The 12,700-nt window shown below is 34.7% G+C and overlaps 1 protein-coding gene across 8 annotated transcripts in view; it reads right to left on the bottom strand.

Annotated features, from left to right (window-relative positions):
* The window catches only part of RUFY2 (RUN and FYVE domain containing 2), a 42,341-nt gene that overhangs the window by 28,218 nt on the left and 1,423 nt on the right, over positions 1-12,700 (bottom strand). For 7 of the 8 annotated variants that reach the window (XM_058543329.1, XM_058543333.1, XM_058543328.1 and 4 more), the window contains exons 2-7: positions 11,963-12,136; positions 8,531-8,648; positions 6,481-6,582; positions 4,828-4,951; positions 4,573-4,634; positions 3,730-3,795 (exon numbers count right to left, since the gene is read on the bottom strand). In XM_058543329.1, coding sequence (XP_058399312.1) covers positions 3,730-3,795; positions 4,573-4,634; positions 4,828-4,951; positions 6,481-6,582; positions 8,531-8,648; positions 11,963-12,092 — 602 coding nt within the window. In that variant the 5' untranslated portion in view covers positions 12,093-12,136. The remainder of the gene's footprint in view (positions 1-3,729; positions 3,796-4,572; positions 4,635-4,827; positions 4,952-6,480; positions 6,583-8,530; positions 8,649-11,962; positions 12,137-12,700) is intronic. The other variant, XM_058543332.1, reaches the window with a different exon arrangement.

The following is a 12,700-nucleotide window of genomic DNA, read 5'->3' as shown; positions in this document are numbered from 1 at the left end:
GCAAATTTCATTAAGTTTCATTAAGGAGAGCAATAAAGGGGGTTTGACCGGTGGCGTGGCAGTTAAGTTCGCGAGTCCCACTTCAGCGGCCTAGGATTCACCAGTTTGGATCCTGGGCGCAGACCTACTCACCGCTCATCAAGCCATGCTGAGGCGGCGTCCCATATAGAAGAGCTACAACTCTACAACTAAGCTACACAACTATGTGCTGGGGCTTTGGGGAGAAAAAAGAAAAAAGAGGAAGACTGGCAACAGATGTTAGCACAGGGTCAATCTTCCTCAAAAAAAAAAAAATTGTTTTTTTTTTTTTCCCCCAAAGCCCCAGTAGATAGTTGTATGTCATAGTTGCACATCCTTCTAGTTGCTGTATGTGGGACGTGGCCTCAGCATGGCCAGAGAAGCCATGCGTCGGTGCGCGCCCAGGATCCGAACCCGGGCCGCCAGCAGTGGAGCGCATGCACTTAACCACTAAGCCACGGGGCCAGCCCTAAAAAAAAAAAAAAAAATTGTTAAAAAAAAATTTTTTTTAATAAAAGGAGAGCAATAAAGACCATAGCAAGAGAATCAATATTTCTATTAAAATTCCATTTGACACTGCTCATTATTTTATGTTGTCTTCTTAGAGTCCTTCTTACATTTAACTTTTAGGAATGGAAATTCCACATAAAGATTAGTAAATATTGTTAAAACTAAATTTAAAATTATTTTTTAAAGGATAAACTTTAAATGTCCACTGTATAATTGGCTTAGGGGCCGGCCCGGTGGCACAAGCGGTTAAGTGCACGCACTCCGCTGTGATGGCCCAGGGTTCGCCAGTTCGGATCCTGGGCACGCACTGATGCACCGCTTGGCAAGCCATGCTGTGGTGGTGTCCCATCTAAAGTGGAGGAAGACGGGCACGGATGTTAGCCCAGGGCCAGTCTTCCTCAGCAAAAAAAGAGGAGGACTGGCAGATGTTAGCACAGGGCTGATCTTCCTCACAAAAAAAAAAAAATTAAGTGGCTTAATGAGGCTTACAAACAGTAGTCTTCAACACAACCCCGTTCCTGTTTCCCCTGTCCACTTTCATAGTAACTTAAAAACCTCCAAAGTCACCCATGGTTTGAGAAATGTGAATATGAGATACCCAACATCAGGTACTCAGTCAGCCTGCAGCTAAGCAAACACTTCATCTTTCAAGGATATAGTCAAAAGTCAGTTTACACCACATAAACACACTTGCTTTTTGCATTTTTGTTTAAACTGATCAAGATTAGACATCATTGTACATTTTATTGAGTCGGTTTTTCAAGGGTGCTTGATTCTATCATCTCAAACTTTCTCTAACAAAATGTAATATGCTGTATACATTACAGTAAATTCTATAATAGAGTCAACAAATTTTACACCAGCCTCAGAAATAAGACTGGTATTTTAGCTTAACTGGTGAAACAAGAAAAATGTTTTTCCATTCATATTAAATCATTTTCTAAATATAATCATTCTCAGGTAAACAACTTGAGTGTTTCACCAACAGCACCAGGGTATCTTGATGGTGAGATATAACAAGTACAGGACTTGGAGATGGAAGACCAAGGTTATAGTTCCTGCTTTTCTACTTTCTAACTGTGTCACCTTGAAAGTGGTAAAACCTTTCTGAGCTTCAGTTTCCTTATCTATAAAATGAGACAACAATATTTTCCCTACCTTTATGTAGGAATCAATAAAATAATAACCAAAAAAGTTTTGAAAACAATAAACACTCAACAGTGGTTTTTGTTTTGTTTTGTTTTGTTTTTGTGAGGAAGACTAGCTCTGAGCTAACATCCTATGCCAATCTTCCTCTTTTTGCTGAGGAAGATTGGCCCTGAGCTAACATCTGTGCCCATCTTCCTCTACTTTATATGGGACACCACCACAGTATGGTTTGTCAAGTGGTGCATCGGTGTGTGCGCGGGATCCGAACCCCCGAACCCTGGGCCACTGAAGCAGAGCATGTGCAGTTAACTGCTACGCCACTGGGCCGGCCCCTCAACAGTGGTTTTACATAGAAGACAATAGGTGAGTTCTATTTTTTCTATATCTGTTTTCTACTTGTGAAATATTCTAAATGTACAAGAACTAATTTCTAATTAGAAAAACAATGAAACATTTTTAATACATAAAATATACAAAAGGCACTAGTATTGCTGTAACTGATTAATACACATAATTTAAAAGAGAATAAGAATGCTCTTTTGAACCGAATAGAATAGACTCTAAAATAAACTGTTGAGTAAAAACAGTAAAGTTCAGAATAGTGTAAGAAGTATGCTACTTTATGTGTAAAAAAACTGGGGAGAAGATGAGAAATATAAGAATATAATGCACATTCTTGTTTATTTGCATAAAGTATCTCTGGAGGCATACACAAGAACCTAGTATATTAATTACTCCCGAAGAAGGAAACCAGAAGGTTTGGAGATCAGGGAGGGAGACTTTTTATTTTATGTTCCTTTTGAAGTTCAACCATGTGAATATATTACCTGTTCCCCAAAAGTGAACAAAAGTTTAAAACTAAGTAAATAAGCAATACAAGGTTGCATTTAGAAATACAATCTCAGAAATACAAATTACAAAATATACATATATACACATATATTTCCTATGAAATCTATTACTAAAACTCCGTGATTAAAAAAAAAAGACACCGATAACATCTTTCTTATCTCTTCAACTTCAGAGGGAAAGCAGGAGTTATGGCTTATTCTTTTTCTAAAATGGGAAAATGTTTAATTGTATTTTCTGACTGTAATAAATTTTTATTGAGTGAAACTCAGAAAACACAGAAAAGTATAAAGAAAACAAAAAATTATTCATAATCCCATTACCGAGAGAGCCATTTTTGCTACCTATTCATCTTAATTAATGAGAACAGTCCATTTCTAACTATGTAGCAAATATTACTCACTACACCTGTGCTATCTAGTATGGTAGCCACAAGTCACATGTGGCCACTAATAAGTGTTTACAATGTGGCCAGTCCAAATTGAAATGTGCTGTTAAGCATAAAACACACATTGGACTTTGAAGACAGTACAAAAAAAAAAAAGAATATAAAATATCTCATTAATAATTTTTATATTGATTACATGTTAAAATGATAATATTTTCGGTATATTGGGTTAAATGAAGTATATTTTTAAATTAATTTCATCTGTTTCTTTTTTACCTTTTTCACGTGGTTACTAGAAATTTTAAATTACCTATGTGGCTCACATATTTCTATCAGACAGAACTGCACTATACCATTTTACATACAGATCTCAGAAATTCTTCCCAGATAGAGTAGTCACTGACAGCTTCAACGACTGGGTGACACTGTAAGGAGAAAACTTCCACCATAGAAGACAGCCACAATTACACATGAAGCCCTTTGAAGTAGGAAAAATGAATTTTTGAATCATCAAAATGACATAAACTTCCACCCTATCTAATCTTTTGCCTCAAGAGTACAAGGATAAGTTTGAAACACTGTTTTTAAATTCTCTGAAGATTCAATTTAAAAATCTGACTCTCGTTTTCTGCTGAAAATAAATTATCTCCAATACTTCTCTGTATTCTTAATTACTATTCTCTCTCTACCCTCTCAACCCTTCTCAAAGATGCTTAGAAAAAAGAAATAGGGTTAAGCTGACCTGAAGAGGAAAAAAAAATACCTAAGACAATAGTCATAAATGTACTAAGTATCCAAGTTTCCATAATACTTACTTCAGTTGTCTATTTAATTCTTCAACATAATTCTTCTGGTCTAATATGGCAGCAATTTGAACATTCCTAGAGAGGGGGAAAAGTAGCTTTGTGCTAGTTGGAAAGGTATGTATTGGGTGCCAGAACAAAAAAAAACTTCTAAATCATCTAAAATTGTTGTAAAATCATAATGATAAAACAACATTATCTTGCCTTTAAAATAAAATTCAAGAATCTTTATAATCATGTAGCAGTAAGCTGTAGTACTAAATAACTAAACCTTTGTTAATTAAATTACATGCTAATATTAGACAACAATACCGTTAGTATATTTTTAAAAAATTTTTTGTATCAGTATGATTCTTTTATTGCAATATATTTGACATATAACATTGCATAAATTTAAGGTGTACAAAATTTGATACATTTATATATTGTGATATGATTGCCATTGTAGCAATAATTAGCACCTCTATCACATCACATAATTATCCTTTCGTTTTAGTAGTTGGAATAAATATATTTTAAATTTAAACACAATAGGATCTAGAAATAAACCAGCATTTGTAAGGTTCTGAATAATAAGCTTTCATTCCTTTTATCACAAAACACAGCTGACCATTAAAATGAGTCTCAGGAACTAAAGGTATGACCAAAAGTCATATTCATACTAAGGCCTCCTTCTTCTAATGGATTTTTGCTTTGAAAAGCTTGCAAATGGAAGTGAAAATGAAACAAGCAGGAACTACACACAAGAAAAGGAAATAAAAACCACATAAAAGCTATTGTAAATAGATGGACCTCATACTGATTTGTAAAGAGTTAGATAAAAAATATAACTGAAACAACTTATGAAAATCATACCTTTCTTTATTTCCAATTTCTTCTTCATTCTTTAAATACATGGAAAAATCAATCACTCCAACCTGAATTAAATAAAGTTATTTTTATTTAAAGGGGAGAAATATTAGAAATACCTTTAACATGCAACTGAATTTCATTCTTAATTTTTCTCTACTGTTTAACACCACTGTTCACAACTTAAGAGTAATACCTGGATCAAGGAGGAACAGTGCAAATTGAAAACACTCTGCATTTGGTCCTTGACACTCCACTTACTTGTGAGTCTAAATCCTCTCCCTTTACACACAGATTAGCATCTATCACATTCAGGCCAACCAGCAGCCCAACAATTACTGCTCCTTCTTCTTCCATCATTAGTGCATGATACTCATAGAATTCACTGTGAAAATTAAAATAAAAACCTTAAATCACAAATTTACTTCAAAAACTAAAATTTAAAATCTCAGCACCTTATTACAAACATGGAACCAATATAAATTAGGTATCTTCAAATTAGCCTTTCTATATGTGAATAACTTAAAAATTTTGAAATTTAAATGTCTATACAGAAAATGTAAAAAGAAAGAGACTGAAGGAGATAAAAGAGGAAAAGGAATCTTGAGAGAGAAAAGAGAAGCAAAGAGAGATCAAAAGAAAAAAGAGTATCACTGAGGCCTGGAATGGTTGTGACTGTCAGAAGATGTAGTGACTGTTGCTGATCTGATTACAATATTTTTATTAGGGTTGAATTTTCAATCCTGGGCTTTACTAAGACCCTTGAATAAAGACTAAGGTGGGGAGGGCCGGCCCCGTGGCTTAGCGGTTGAGTGCACGCACTCCGCTGCTGGCAGCCTGGGTTCGGATCCCGGGCGCGCATCGATGCACCGCTTCTCCGGCCATGCTGAGGCCGCGTCCCACGTACAGCAACTAGAAGGATGTACATCTATGACATACAACTATCTACTGGGGCTTTGGGGGAAAAAACAAATAAATAAAATTAAAAAAAAAAAAAAAGACTAAGGTGGGGAAATGAACACAAAGCATTTCAAAACCCATGTTCAAGTCAATGCATTTGATATGCGTATTGCAAGTGTTCTTAATAGATAATCATCAATTAAAGATACATGTGGATATCTATATTCTAAAAAATGTTCAAAGAAGAGATTTGTGAAAGAAACTGGACAGTCTAAAAACTAAGACTTGACAATTTACATTGTCAGAGATACATTCAGAGACCAAGTTATCACTGTCTCATGTCTTCCTCAAGAAGTCCCATGCATATTATTTACTCACTTTAATTAACCTTCAGAATACTGAGAAATTGCAGGTGTTAAAAGTATGGTCATTCTCATTTAAAAATGGAAAAACCAAGATGTACAACCAGAGTCACAAGTAAAAACAAAAATGATCAAATTCTGCAGAACATCAGAGGCACTCTAAGAGAAGAAGGGCGAATGGAGGGGCTGCCATAGGCCCACTCCCTTTGAGAACTGACTACCTTGCTTTGAAAGTCTGTCTTAAACATTCGTCCTTCAATTTAAACTGACAGTTTAAAAAGTGCTCACAATACAGTTGACGTAGTAGTTTGGACATTCAAGATCTAAAAAGAAACCTCTTGAATTATCAAACTCTAAGTTCCAGTACAAATTTTTATTCATAGAATTAATTTAGGAAAAAATGAAACTCAGAAATATAACATACAAATTTCTCCCTTATGGGCCAATAAAAAGCTTATGGTATTCATTTTTAGGCTAGTTCCTAATCCATGTTGTCCCCACCATGATTTTCTCTCTAATTCTGCTCCTCCTTTTATTTTTGCCGTCTTATTGTATTTTATGTATCCTTTTGTACCACATCTTCAATCTTTTTTGGAAGACAGGATATAAACGAAATAAAAAATGAAAATGAACATGATTTAATGGTACAAACCTCAAGAGATCTCTTTGAATAATTAAGCAACGCAGGTAATCAGCCATTTTTTTTTGCATGAGGGCTAATCGAAGCCATGCCCTTGCACGACCCAGGGGGGTCCTAAAAAGCAAAATCAATTGGTCAGAAAACAGCCCCAGCCCAAAGATTATTATAGACTACATGTTCTATCTCTGTTGAGGTACACATTAATAAAGAAAAAAGGCAATTAATCATGATTTTGTCTTCGTTTCTAGAGTGTTAGGCCAGCTCTTTGAGCATGCAAAACTAATCCCTGGGAGCCGTTTAAATCTATGTGTGCCTGTAGGACATCTAGATATTTTATGCCTTGGAAGAAATGACTCTCTAAACAGTGAGGATATTTCTACAAGAAACATTTTGTCAGGATGGGCTTAGCCCTCTAAAAATGTATATGTAAAATGCATCAATAAGGCAGTATAATGCCTTCAAAAAATAACTGCCATTATATCTGAATTTAAAAAATCATAACAAAGCTAAGAAAGTACCAAGCTGGTGATTAATTAGATAGAAATCACAGGGCTGCTTGCTATTTTTCACAAGTTTCTTTTATCCTTAAAAAATTAAATCTCATACCTCTCTCATCCAAGTTCTATTATTTAGCAAAAATAAAAACAAGTTTTACAGAATATGTACAATTTTTTACAGAGAAAGATATCATTCACACTTTTACATTTTCTATTGCAGAGAACATTTTGGCAGGTGGTGTGGGAGGAAACAATCTTCACTTCTAACACCTAATGAGTTTCTTATGGCTTAGCATTTTAATGACTACCATTCTTCAGAAAACATTTTTTACTTTGTAGAATTTGGCTTTTTAAAAACAATATGAACATGTACTTTCATATTAAAATGAAACCAAATCTTTTATTTCTCTTTTTGAGAGTGGAAATTCCCTTTTCTGTCTGTCTTTGTTAAAAATCACTACACCTAATATACCATTCTAAGAAACATCAAGTGTGAGCATCACTGGCTATTTAACTCTAAAAACTGAGTTTGAATCCTGGCTCTGCCACTTATTAACTACAACTTCTCTGATCTTTATTTTTCACATCTATACAATTATTATAATAATAATCTCTACTCTATAAGATTGATTTAAGTACTAAATGAGATAATTCATGTAAAAGAATTATTACCCTGATACAGTGCTCAATAAATAGTAGACTTGCCAACATCTGGATGTTGTGATAACAGCCAGAAAACACCACCATATTCCCTACAACATATAAAACCCTAAATTGTAAAGCTGTCTAAGAGAAAGCAAACTGATAATCCAACAGAAAATGCTAAGCTTAAAAAAAGTTATCTCATTCACAAGAATTAAGATAAACTAAAGGGAGTTCTTAACATCTTAATCATACCCTGAAGAACATAAGAACTTAGCCTTAACAACACTTTATACCTGCCAAAAATATTCAACAGTTATTAGCTAGAATATTCAGCTTTTAAGACATTTCATACAAATTTGTCTATTGAAACAGGCAGGTGACACTGTAGGTCCCAATTTTCAGAGGAAGAAAAGTAATCTGCACAAGTCCTATGACATACAAATGGCTTATCTGAGAACTCAGATCTCTTGAGCCCTTGCCCTGAATTTAGCCTAAATTGGTCTTTAATAGTTACTGACTCCTACTGCCTACTACTGCAAACTAGGGTAACACTCAGAAAACAGAACTACATAACTGATAACACTCAGAAAACAGAAATGCATAATTGATACACCCTATCTTAAAAGGACTTGTAATTTCCTACAATACAATGCAGAATTGAAGTAACTGATATAAAAAGGAGTGAATATAGTGATAAGAGTATAAAAGAAAGAGCAATTAATTCTTAGAAGAGGCTAAGAAAAACTTCATGAAGAAAATGAAATTGAGCTGAGCCATAAAGAACAAACAGAATTTTATTAGGAGAGAATGGAAGAAGGCTACTTAAGGCTGAGAGAAGATAAACTACAGTGTGAGGTACTTTTAAGGAAGAGTAAACACACTTCTGTGGTTAGGGATGAACAAGTAATAAGATTACTCACTTAAGACCAGGTAAATCCCGGACACTGGCTCCTATCTCCTCTGCTTCTGGGTACAGCTTCTCCACCAGTTCCAAAGGGCCCCAGATAGTTTTGTTATAACTCAAAAATGATTTTCTTACTGAAAAAAAGAAAATGTACTATTTTCTTTTAGCATTTCTTTTAGCATACAACTTCAATATATAAAATTGTAGCAACTTCCTTTTAAATACTTAGTTTCAACATTTCTTACTTAATATACAATTATTTGGAGACCTCTGCTCTCTTATCACAACACCGCCCTGTTGATCAAGAGCCTGTTCATCAGAATTCTGATATTTTTCATATCAGAAATATACATCTTGGTCATTCTTCCGTATCAGAAATACGCAGGCAGGTAATTAAAATAAAAAACAACTGAGCTCATTCTTTACCAGTACTAAAATAAAAAGGCTGGCGGCCCTAGCAGCTTGATCTTTATCAGTTTATTAAATAAACCAAGGACAAATAAAAAGTTATTTTACTTTTAAACATGAAAAATTGTAACTTTACTTTTCCTTTTATTTTATTCTGAGATTTGGGTAATATAAAAGCATGAAATCACTAGATGATTCTTTCTTAATACTGACCGGATCTCCTGCAGATCCAGTGTGCCTATCATATGCACCACCCAAGGACAATCACCAAGATAGACAATTTTTCCTTAGGGGAGAAAAATCAATCAGCAAAAAGTAACTTTTAATGATTCATCAAGATAAGCAATGATTAGGCCGGCCCCCGTGGCTTAGCGGTTAAGTGCGTGCGCTCTGCTGCTGGCAGCCCGGGTTCGGATCACGGGTGCGCACTGACGCACCGCTTCTCTGGCCACGCTGAGGCCGCGTCCCACATACAGCAACTAGAAGGATGTGCAACTATGACATACAACTATCTACTGGGGCTTCGGGCGGAAAATAAATAAATTAATTAAATTAAAAAAAAAAAAGATAAGCAATGATTGTTAGGACATGCCTCGATATTTTGTGAAGTAAAGAAAAATAAATGCAGAAAAGAGTTTAAAATTTAATTATTTTGGCCATCATTTGGCAAATTCCATTTCAGTAAGCTGGGGGAAAATAAAGATCTATGTCACTGCTATTTGTTAAAAATAAAAGGAAGTTTTTCAAAAAGCAAATTAAAACTCGAGGCCTGAGATCATACTGGTGACTTCCCGATGTATTAAAAGAAGTTACTTAGAGACTGATAACATCAAGAGTAGGCAAAAATCTGGCAGCCAAACACTCACATTCACTGTTGTTTGATAAATCAGTGAAGCCTTCATAGATGCCAGTTGCCTATATCCTTTGAGCCAGTCATTTTACTCCTAGAAATCCTAAAGAACTCCTAGCACATGTACACAAACATATATACCCAAAGACATTCTTACAGCACAATTATAATAGTAAAAAATTGGAAACAACCTAAGTGTACATTAAGAAGAGTTACATAAGTTATGGCATACATATACTATGAAATATTATATAGCCATTAAAAATGTGATAGACCTCTATGTAAATGGAAAGATCTCCAAACCATACCATCAAGCTTTTTTGAAAAAAAAAAGTCACAGAATAATACTTAATAGTGTAATTCTATTTAGAGTAAAAGGGGAAAAAAACAAAAACAAAAAAGAACTAGAAGAATGACAAGGATTTCCTTTAGGGAGACGAATGGAAGAGAATAAGGAGAAAATCTTCATATTTTGCTCTATGTGCTTCTATGTTGTTTGATTCACATACAAAAAGAGCATATTTCACTACTATTTATATAATTTTAAAAAATTATTTTGTCATTAAAGACAAAGTGGAATCTAAAAACAAAAACAAAAACGAATTCATAGATACAGAGAACAGACTGGTGGTTGCCAGAGGTGGAGGGTGGGGGTGAATGAAATAGGTGAAGGTCAAAAGTTTTGTACAAACTTCTAGTTATAAAATAAATAAGTCGTGGGGGATGTAATGTACAGCATGATGACTGTAGTTAATACTGTATTGTATGTTTGAAAGTTGCTAAGAGAGTAGATCTTAAAAGTTCTCATCATTAGAAAAAATTGTAGGGGCAGGCCCAGTGGCGCAAGCGGTTAAGTGCGTGCAGGTTAAGTGCGTGCTCCACTGTGGCGGCCCGAGGTTCGCAGGTTTGGATCCCGGGTGCACACCGATGCACTGCTTGTCAAGCCATGCTGTGGTGGCGTCCCATATAAAGTAGAGGAAGATGGGCATGGATGTTAGCCCAGGACCAGTCTTCCTCAGCAAAAAGAGGAGGATTGGCAGATGTTAGCTCAGGGCCGATCTTCCTCACAAAAACAAAAACAAAAAACAAAAAAAACAAAAAAAGAAAAAAATTGTAAATATGTATAGTGACAGATGTTAATTAACTTGTAGTGATCATTTTGCTATATATAAAAATATCGCATCGTTATGTTGTACAACTGAAACTAATATAATGTTACATGTCAATTATATCTTAATAAAAATAAATGAAATTTTTTAAATAAAAAAAGAAAAAGAAATGAGTACATTAATAACATCACACAGGGTTTCTAAAATTTTGATGCCAACGCTCCTTCTCGGTTTGAAGTACATTTTATTAAAACCATGTTAGGTAAATCTCTTCTTTTGCTTTTTACATTTACCCCCCCCCACTTTCATACACCATAGTCAGAACTTCTAGGCCTTCCCAATTTACCCAGGCTCCTAGTATACCAACGAGAAACCGAGCTTCTTTTTCTTCAATAATAACCACCTTAGTATACAACTCTTACTCACATAGCCCTCTATACAACTCTTACTCACATACGAATTAGAAACAAAACTGCCAACAACTGTTATAAGTAGTTATTATTGTATGTAAAAGAAGTTATTACACAATGTATATTAAGTAACTAAATATAATACAAACTTTTGCACAAAACAATAATTCAGTATTAACTGTATAGAAGAATACAATATCCACCATTATAATCATTTTCAGGGAGCGCTCACATTTCCACAACTCAATCCAGAAGACAATTTTTCTAGGTATGTTCCCGTGCGCTAAGGAGGTTTATATTTCAACAACCAACTATTTTAATGTATTTATTCAATAGGGTTCAAACTAGTAATAAGAGTTCACATCAGAATCAAGCTTAAAATTTTAAAAATAACTCTATAATTGTCCCAGAAAACGGAAACTAGTTCAGAGCATGCTGAAAAAATCTAAAAATCAAATATGCTTTTTACACAAAACACTAACAACTAAGCATTTTCTGAAGACCACCCATCACAAAACATAAAGTAGGATATTTTCTCCCCAAACCAACCTACCCAGTACTTTTAAATATAAAGTAACAGTAATTATGGCCTCAAAAAAAATACACTTTTAAGGATGTTTCAGATGGAAGGGGAGGGATTCTCAAGTTAATTTTTAAAAATCTCATGATACCTTTAAGACCGTGTTTCAGACAATGTTCCATAACAACAAAGAACTGCTGCAAGGGGGGATAGTCAGAATCCAAAGTGCGGCCAAAGCTTAGAGCAGATTCAATGAGTCCTTTGATACTCAGTTTAGCCATGTTTAACAAGTTTGCTCTCTCTACAGCTGTGGGGTCTTTTGTAGCTGAAAGCACAAGAAAGGAGTCCAACGTCATTTGCAAGACATGACATTGAAAAATACACAAACCCTTTCCTTCCCCTATAAAACCAACAGTGGTTTGTTTTTCCTTAGTGGACAAATTGGTCTTCCTAACTTACCTATACCTTTAGATAACTTCTCTTTATGTCTCTCTCACACATACCATAGAACATCTACCATGCCCACTCTAGCCAAAGTTTATGAGTTATTCTCAGGATCCCTCAAATGGGCTATTCTCTGGTATTTATTTTACTTTCGTGGTACCTCTTCAGGGAAAATTAGGTTTTTTTTTAATGACTTTCTGTGGAGATTAGTTTGGAGTAACAGACGACATGTTTAACGCTCTCATGCATAGGTGGATAGCAGGAACAGTCCAGGGATGAATTCCAAGGCAAAAAATGTTCAGAATAAACTGGCAATAAAATAAACAGTAGTTAAAATTCTAAGATTCTAGTATTGCCCATAACAAACATGACAGGTAAATAAAAACACACTGATAAATAAGAGGATACAGGAGAAGTCATTCAATTCTTTCACTCATTTTAACCC

The sequence above is a fragment of the Diceros bicornis genome, chromosome 6 (genome assembly GCF_020826845.1).
Source record: "Diceros bicornis minor isolate mBicDic1 chromosome 6, mDicBic1.mat.cur, whole genome shotgun sequence".
NCBI lineage: Eukaryota > Metazoa > Chordata > Mammalia > Perissodactyla > Rhinocerotidae > Diceros > Diceros bicornis.
The sequence above is the reverse complement of the archived record's forward strand: the minus strand, read 5'-3'. Positions and strand labels throughout refer to the sequence as shown.